Source organism: Rhincodon typus, chromosome 6 (genome assembly GCF_021869965.1).
Source record: "Rhincodon typus isolate 14 chromosome 6, sRhiTyp1.1, whole genome shotgun sequence".
NCBI lineage: Eukaryota > Metazoa > Chordata > Chondrichthyes > Orectolobiformes > Rhincodontidae > Rhincodon > Rhincodon typus.
Window position 1 is genome coordinate 82025003 of NC_063337.1, and position 9668 is coordinate 82034670.

The 9668-nt window shown below is 40.5% G+C and overlaps 1 protein-coding gene across 1 annotated transcript in view; it reads left to right on the forward strand.

Annotated features, from left to right (window-relative positions):
* Nucleotides 1-2150: 2150 nt before the first annotated feature.
* Nucleotides 2151-9668, forward strand: part of mycbp2 (MYC binding protein 2) — a 214825-nt gene continuing 207307 nt past the window's right edge. The window contains exon 1 of the mRNA XM_048598403.1: nt 2151-2875. Coding sequence (XP_048454360.1) covers nt 2592-2875 — 284 coding nt within the window. The 5' untranslated portion in view covers nt 2151-2591. The remainder of the gene's footprint in view (nt 2876-9668) is intronic.

A 9668-nucleotide genomic window follows, 5' to 3' on the forward strand; every position in this document is an offset into this window, starting at 1 on the left:
AATTGTCATATGACTTGTACTTGATCAATATAAAATTTCAACATTCTCAGTTAATGTGTGAATAAATAATCCTCTTAAATTCACGAAGTTCTGCTATTATTTTGTGAGCAAACAGCATGCTGAAAATCCCATAAATCTTCCTTTGAAAAAGCACACTGTTTAGACATAGTAAGGGGGGGAATGGTGCAAGGGTTTCAGTGCTTTCCTGGTCTTGTCTATGACATCATATTGAGCCTTCATAGCTGTTGCTTCAAACTTTAGTTATCCCTTACCAATCACCTAGTCCTAGACCTTGGGACTGTGCCAGTATGCAACAATCAGTCCTCAGCTGCTCTTTGCATTGAAAGAGCAACAGTTTGGGAAGAATAAAGAGTGTATTTCACTGATTTGTTGGTGTTCCAGTAGCAATTGGTGTTCATCCCAGTTTCCGAGAGCACAGAATCCACACTTATTGAATTGTTTGGGATAACCCTTGATAAACACCATATTTTCCAGGCCTTCAAAAGGAGATTCCAGGGGTTGGGCAGCAGTTTCTTTCATCTCCTGTTACAATACCTTACCATCAGGCACACTTACCAAATAGGCAAAGAAAATAATTTTGTGCAAGATAGAATTTCATACAGTTCATTTTATACACTAACAAAAACAGAAAGTACTGGAGAAACTCAGCAGGTTTAGTAGCATGAATGGAGATAGAAACATAATTAACATTTTGAACATTATGACTCTTCTGCAAAACCCGTCTTCTGCTCCAAAGAGTAGTCACATTGGACTTGAAATGCTAACTGTTTCTCTCTCTTGCCAGATGCTGACAAACATACCCAGCTTCTTCAGTACTTTCTATTCTTATTTCAGATTACCAACATCCACAACGCTCTACTTTTGTTTTTTCCAATGCCAACTACATGTCTGTTAGCTTTTTTAAAAATATGAACATTCCTACTGTACTCTACAAAATACAGTTTAGTGTATTTCTTGCAGCTTAATGGTCATTAAGTTATCTTCATTGTTGAAAATATCACTAATTTTGAAGATATTTTATCATTATTAAATATAATGTTTTGAATTTGAGAGACGTCATCAGACGTAATTTGTGAGTTTATATTAGTATTGAAATAGTTATTTCGGTCAATAAATGACATTCTTGAACAGAGGTGCGGTTTATTTACTTATCTCCTCCCATATTTTATTTTCTTACTCTATCCTAAGACAGCGTCAGAATTTACATTAATCCAAGATCAAAGTACTGCGGGAGCTAGAGTCTGAAATAGAGACAGAAAATACTGGAAACACAGTTTTCAGCAATTCAGGCGAGATCTGTGGAGAGAAAATAGAGCGAACGCTTGAGGTCATCCATGTAAAAGATACCTGTTCCTCTTTGCACAGATATTGTAAAATATATTGGTTGTTTCATGTACTCTCTGTGCTTCAGAATATACATCCTTTCTGTTTCAGTGAGTTGTCAAATTGCAAAAATTTTGTGGTGGTGCTCGGTTTCAAATATTATGAAAACAATTATTGACCACGTATCATCGCAGTAATCAGAAAACATTAATACCGTAATTTGCAGCAATATTTATCTCATACAGCATAAGTGTTTTTTTTAAATAGTATTTTCAATCGAAAGAGGGGATCGTTTTGTGCACAGTAGTCGGAGCAGTGAGAAATAAATAACTCAACATTTTGTAAGTTGAGTAGATTTGTAATGGTAATTAGAATGAAAGAAACAAGGGAAAAACAGAGAAAAGTAAACCGGAAAATAACGTTAGGATGGAAGAAGAGAAAGTACAAAAGTGCACAGATAAAACAATTGTAAATAAAATAAGTTAATTACTATAGGCTTTCAATTTGATCATAATTGATTCAAAGATGTCTATTTTGCAACAAATAAGTCATTTGCACGTTACCTTACCACCTGAGATGCAAAGAGGTTCGATAATAATGTCATTGAAACAAATAATCCCGCGGCTTTTGGTACACTGGGAATGTGAACAGCGGGATACGATGCTCACGGAGGTGAAGCCCTTCCTTCAGTCCGGACAAGTCTCATCTGGTTTCGGTGCCACCCCCTAGCCAGCGGGGCTGGGAGGACCGCTGTGGTCCTCCGAAGCTCGCTAGCCGATCCCAGCGTGCAGCGCGCTCGCCGTCAGCACGACAATTTCAAGATGGCAGCGTCGTCGGCCCGACCGAGTGTGAGCAGTGGTCGGGACCGCGGAGCGACGGCCAGCTGAACACCGTGACCTGACACGACGCACCCACCCACGGGGCACCCCCAGAGCCTTTCCCCGAGCCTCCCCAGCAACGCGGGCACCGCCGCAAACCGAGCGCTCATCCTCGGGCTGCGAACGATGTGGACAGCCGGGGCGGCCATTTGAGAATCTATAAACCGAGAACTGGCGCTCGGCTGGTTGGTGAAGGGAGGCGGGGTGGGCCTCCATCCTTCTCGCTGACAGTGATCAGCGGCCGCCCGCTTACCCCCGTTTCCTGGGAGGAGCCATTTCACCAGCCCCACTCCCTTCCCCCTCGTCCCTCCAACCCCTCCCTTCACCCCTTCCACTCCCCTTCTCCCCTGCCCCCTCTCCACCCGCAGGATGATGTGTTCGGCTCCGTCTCCTCACACAACCGGTGGCGGTGGCGCCGCCTCCTTCTCTTGCACCTCACACCCGGACCCCGGCTACCCGCCCTCCACCACTGCCTCCTCTTTCCTCGACACGGACTCGCTGATCTTCCCAGCTCCTGATCCCCGGATTGCTGCTTCTGGAGGAGGAGGGATGGAAGCCGCCGGGCGGGTCCAGCACCAGCTGCTGTCAGGGAAACTGCTCGGGAACAAGTACCGGCGGCTCTTCGCCGCCGCCCTGGACGCCCAGCACAGCAGGTAAAACAGCAGTGTCAGCCTGACTCTTGAACACCACGCCGGAGGTATGAGAAAAGGATACAAACACACGCGCGCGCGCACACACACAATAAAGGAAAAGAAAGCACACGGCACACGAGAAGCCCCACACAAATGACTTTCCCAAGCCGATTTTGCAATAAAACAAGTGTCTTGTGCACAATAGAAACATGAAAATAATTGCAATGATGCAACGTGCATCAGAATGTGCAGATCCGATCGGATTTGTATCGGATGTTTCTTGTATCAATTAACCGGTGGACCGGATGGATTAGTGGGAAGGTGGTGTTAAAGCCTGTCAAGCTTTCTAACCACCGGGCCGGTTTTGCATCGTGAGCATGGCATGAATGTTTTTTTTTGTTTTATGTTGACACAGGCCCAGCGCACTGTACTCATATGTCTGCTTGGCTGACAAAATGCTTGAACTCTTTGCCGAATCCTATCGTGATAGAGGCAGGGGTTACCCTAGCTCGGAGTGAGTGTAGATAGGCTTGCTTACTCGGGGTGTCTGGCACCTTTGCCTCTGCACACGGATGTGATATTGCAGGGAAATATGGGGCGTTGTCTTGGGGGTTCAGCCACTGATACTAAGTTTCTTCGTTACTGTTGGGCCCATGTTGCGGGGTTCGGATGAGGGGGTTGTAAAGGAGGTTATTCAAAACGTCTGGAGCAAGCAGATTGTATGTTTTATTTATCTTTCCGTTGATAAGTTCCGTTTTGGTTTGTACTGATAGAAAAGGTATTAAATGAGTGATTTCGCATGAAAATCCTTAGATGACAGTAGCTGAGAAACGCGTGAAAAGTGGCTGTCGGGATAGTACAATTTTCAGTCTAGGCCCTTCGCTTTCAGTATGTTTCAGAACAAATGAGTCGTGAGCTACCTCACCTTTTGAAGCAACCGTAGATGTTGACAGATATTTATAAAAACAGCAAATTCTGATCTCCTTTTGGTTCGGCTAAGACCACTTGCATTTTGCATTTTACAATAGATTTCTCTTTTCTCTGACCGCCAGATTTCACTTAACACAATGGGACAGAGAAGATTTCATGATGTTGTGAAATTGTTCGGTTAATCACGTGCGTTATTGGAAACGAAACCTATGGTGCAGGACAATGAAACGGGGGAATCAGGGTTTCGTTTAATCCTTGATCGAATTAACAGTACATCATGTGTCGTGAATAATGTCGTTAATATAAGGCAATTTACATTTGTGTACTGCACTTGCTATGACGGGCCATTTTATAATTTGCAATATGATGTCGTACGCACCGTACGTGAATTACCTAATCCATATGGATGTTGTAGGGTGGAGCTTTGTTTTTCTCCGATGATTCGATTGCAAATCAGCAGTAAACGCAACACAAGGAATGCCCAGATCTTTCTGCATCGAGATAGCATTGTTTTACTCAAGAGTAACAATGAGTGGAAATATGCTAGACCAAAACGTCTTGATTAATGAGGAAGTTTGTTTATAGGGGTGTAGGAATGAGTGTATTTAGTAGGGTTACAGCAATCTGGGAGTATGCAACTGACAAAAAATGTAATAACCTTCATGCAAGACATTAATATTAATTGTGATAATCAGATTAAAGCTACATCTTGTGTGTTGTTTCTTTTTATGGATCTGAATGATTGTAGGTTAAAGTTCTGTGGTGGAGAGGACCATAGGGATGTTAGATTGTTAGGACAAAATAATTATTGGATGTTATTTAAAGGTGTTTTGTTAGAGGTGTTTGAGCTGCTAAGTGTTGAAACTCTGTACATTGTGTTGTGGGTATATTGGTTACATCACCAAGTTGTGTCCTGTATTTTAGTCTGTTTAAAACAAAGTCACAAATTTTGAATATTAAATATTGGAGTGCATTTGATAAGTGAAAAACCCAAATTCTGTTTGTGAAATGTATTCTTTTTCACAATGAATTCGGTTTAAATAGCAAGTTAACTTTAACTTGTGATTAAAAATGGGATATGGTGAAAATATCAAAGCCAATATCAGATGACTAGTCTGTATTGATGCATTGTTTTTCTACAAAATATTTAAGTCCTTGTTATTAATATTGTTCTGTAATAGAATAACATCAGTTGCTCAGTTCTTGAATGGCTACTGTTAACATGTGAACCTTATTAGGGTTCCTGTTTACTGCTTTGCTGCTTGCTTAGCATGTTTGCCACCAAGTTATTAAAATAAATCTATGGTATTATTATGCCAATAAAAAGCAGATGAAATGTTCTACAATGCAGTGTATCAAATTGAAATAACACTTTTGCGTTATAAACTTGTCACACTTGTAGGATTTGCAAAACAAACTTAGTCTTTGCAGTATCTGTTTCATTTACCAGTGTTTAACAGCATTCCAAATAGAGTTCTGTAATTTGAATTAAGGTATTATAAAGTTCTTTTACTCATTGATTTTAAATTATTCACATGCGTAAAAGGTTGTAATAACATCTGTTATTTTATGTAATTGTACTCCTGAGATTTCATCTGAAGAATTTCTACAGGTTGACTCATTAATTAATTACCAATTTAGATGATTGCAGATTACGCAGAATTAATGAGCATAACTGACTAGTTGTCGTGCTATGTGATAAAGTCACTTTGTAAACCCTGGTGAGCAGGGTCATAGAAATTTAGAAAATAGGAGTAGACCATTTGACCCTTTAAGCTCCCATTGCCATTCAGTATGATCATACTGATCATTCACCTCTGTGCACTGTTCCTGCTTTCCTGTCCATATTCTTTGATCCATTTAGCTCCAAGACTCCTTGAAAGATTCCTTGTGTTTTGGGTTAAGAGCAGAATCTTAAGACATATCTCAACACCTGAAGTATTCTGGATTTTATTTTTACAAAACAAAAGCTGTTAAACCATACTACAAGTACTAGTTAACTATATCCAAACATAGCTTACATCAATCAAATTTCTTGTCAGAGTCATAAGATGGAGCAAATTTACTAAATTATTTTAATGTTAAAATAAGTAATGGGTTGGAGATGACTTGATACAAATAAGTGTTCTTCCCATTAATTTTGATGCTTAGGCAGAGAGTGGTACAGCCCATGTAAAAATTCTTATGATGAGTTGATGATCAAGGGAAGTTATTTGGGTGGAACTGAGAAATAAGAAAGAATAATGGCCTTATTGGGATTGTACTATAGACCCCTCAATAGTCAGTGGGAAATTGCGAAGCAAGTTTATAAGGAGATCTCCATTATCTGTAGGAATAATAGAGTGTAATGGTAGGAGGTTTTAACGTTCCAAACATAGACTGGGATTGCCATAGAGTTAAGGGTTTGGATGGAGAGCAATTTAAGTGTGTACAAGAAAATTTTCTGATTCCATATGTGAATATACCTACTAGAGAAGGAGCAAAGCCTGACCTTCTCTTGGGAAATGAGGCAGGGCAAGTGACTGACGTGTCAGTGGGGAGCCCTTTAGGGCTAGTGATAATAATTCTATTAGTTTTAAAATAGTGATGGAAAAGGATAGACCGGATCTAAAAGTTAAAGTTCTAAATTGGAGGAAGGCCAACTTTGCTGGTATTAGGCAAGAATTTTCAAAAGTTGATTGGGAGCAGATATTTGCAGGTAGAGGGATGGCTGAAAAGTGGGAAGCCTTCAACAATGAGATAACAAGAGTTCAGAGACAGTATGTTCCTGTTGGGACAAGGCTGGTAGGTGTGGGGAATAGGGTAGGATGGGAGAAATTGAGTTTTGGTCAAGAAAAAGAAGGAAGCATATGTCAGGTATAGACAGCAGGGATCCAGTGAATCCCTAGAAGAGTATAAAGGCAGTAGGAAATACTTAAGAGGGAAACCAGGAGAGCAAGAAGGTGACATGAGATAATTTTGGCAAATACGGTTAAATAGAATCCAAAAGTATTCTACAAATACATTGAAGGGCAAAAGAGTAACTAGGGAGAGAATAGGGCCCCTTAAAAATCAACAAGGCTGCCTGTGTGTGGAACTGCAAGAGGTGGGGGTGATAATGAGTATTTTGCATCAGTGTTTACAGTGGAAAAGGATATGGAAGCTAGAGAACTTGGGGAAATAAATAGCGGTCTTGAAAAATGTGCATATTACAGAGGAGGTGGTGCTGAACATCTTAAAATGCATAAAGATGGATAAATCCCCAGGACCTGATCAGATGTACCTGAGAACTTTGTGGGAAGTGAAGGAAATGATTGCTGGGCCCTTTGCTGAGATATTTGTATCATCAATAGCCACAGGTGAGGTGCCAGAAGACTGAAGATTGGCTAACATAGTGCCAGTATTGAAGAAATGTGATAAGGAAATGCCAGGGCACTATAGACCAATGAGCCTGACATCAGTGGTGGGCAAGTTGTTGCAGCGTATTCTGAGGGGCAGGTTTTACATATACTTGGAAAGGCAAGAACTGATTAGGGATAATCAACATGGCTTTGTGCATGGGAAATAGTGTTTTACTAACTTGATTGAATTTTTAGAAAAAGTAACAAAGAGGATTGATGAGGGTAGAGCAGTGTACATTATCTATTTGGACTGCAGTATGGTGTTTTACAAGGGTCTGCTTGATAGATTGGTTAACAATGTTAGATCGCGTGGAATACAGGGAGAACTAGCCATTTGGATACAGAACTGGCTTGAAGGTAGGTGACAGGGTGGTGATGGAGGGTTGCTTTTCAGACTGGAGGCCTCTACCAGCGGTGTGCCACAAGGATCGGTGCTGGGTCCATTTTTTTTGTCATTTACATAAATGATTTGGATGTGTACATATGAGGTATAGTTAGTAAGTTTGCAGATGACACCAAAATTGGTGTAGCAGACAGTGACGAAGGTTACCTCAGTACAATGGGATCTTGATTAGATGGGCCAGTGGGCTGAGGAGTGGACATTAAGTTTAATTTAGACAAATGTGAGGTGCTGCATTTTGCAGAGGCAAGTCAGGCAGGACTTGTACACTTAATGGTAAGGTCCTGGGGAGTGCTGCTGAACACAAAGACCTTCGAGTGCAGGTTCATAGTTCCTTGAAAGTGGAGTCACAAGTAAATAAGATAGTGAAGAAGGTGTTTGGTATGCTTGCCTTTATTGGTCAGTGCATCGAGTATAGGAGTTGGGAGGTTATTTTGCGGCTGTACAGGATATTGGTTAGGCCACTTTTGGAATACAGTGTTCAATTCTGGTCTTCCTGCTATAGGAAAGATGTTGTGAAATTTGAAAAGATTCAGAAAAGATTTATAAGGAAGTTGCTGTGGTTGGAGGATTTTAACTGTAAGGAGAGGCTGAATAGGTTGGGCCTAAATCCCCTGGAGTGTCAGAGGCTGAGGGATAACCTTAGAGGTATATAAAATCATGAGGGCCACAGATAGGGTAAGTAGACAATGTCTTTTTCCCAGGGTAGGGGAGTCCAAAACTAGAGGGCATAGGTTTAAGGTGAGAGGGGAAAGATTTTAAAGGGACCTAAGGGGCAACTTTTTCACACAGGGTGGTGCGTGTATGGAATGAGCTGCCAGAGGAAGTGGTGGAGGCTGGTACAATTGCACGTTTTAAAAGGCATCTATTTGGATATGTGAATGGGAAGGGTTTAAAGGGAAATGGGCCAAATACTTACAAATGGCACCAAATAAATTTAGGATATCTGGTCAGCATGGACGAGTTGGACCGAAGGGTCTGTTTCCATGCTGTGCAGCTCTGACTCTATAACACTGATTTACTGATATACAATTTGTATTGAGGTTAGAAACTTCCTTTTGGGTAAAATAAGGCTACAGGAAAAGTGGCTGAACCAGGATTCATAAAATAATAAATGGTGATTTTAGATCCTAATAGTTGTTTAAAGTTGCTAGAAAAGTATCAAGCCTGAGGACGACTTAAGAGGAGAAAAGTAGTGACAATAAACTTGAAAGGGACATAGAAACAAAGAAATGTCGGAGCAGTTAAAATACTATTTTCATTCTGTCATCACAGAAGAAGACAAAAATATCCCAGAAGTGCTAACCCAATCACAGGTCTTTTGTCAATGTGAAAGTGAAGGAAATTAGCAGTTGTTTAAAAATAATAGTGCATGAAAAATAAGTAAGACTGCAAGTTGACAAATCCCAATGGCTTGATGTTTACATTCTAGGTACTAAAGGGAATGGCCATGGAAATTTGGATGTGCTGGTTGTCATCTTCCAAAGTTTTCTAGATTCTGGAACACTCCTGGCAGATTGAAGGGTCGCAAGTGTAACTGTACAATTTTTTTTTTTATAAAAAAGTAAGGAGGGAGAAATCCAAGAATTACAGATCAGTTCGATTAACATCAGTAGTGGGGAAATTGCTGGGTTTTTTTGACAAAGGATGTGATAATAGGAAACTTAGAAATTCCAGCAATGTTGCACAAAGTCAACATGGATTTCTGAAAGAGAAACCTTGTTTGACAAACCTTCTGAAGTTTTGAAGAATTATCTAGTAGAATTGATGACGGAGAACCACTTGTTGTGGAGTACTGTATTTGAATTATCAGAAAGCTTTCAATAATGTTCCACATAATGGATTATTGTGCAAAATCAAAGCACATGAGATTGGTGTGATACATTGGAATGGATGAAGAATTGGTTAGTTGGAGGGAATAGAGATTTCTCCTTTCAATTCCATTTTGATTTGGCTCCCTTCTGTCCCTACCTCTCCCTCACCATTGATGATCTGCATTGTGCTTTGTACGTAAATAATCAAATTGAAAACAAAAGTGATTTATTGGTGATAGTTAAGAGTTTAAAAAAAAAAGGTGATTTGGCAATGAGGGAAAAACACTCAA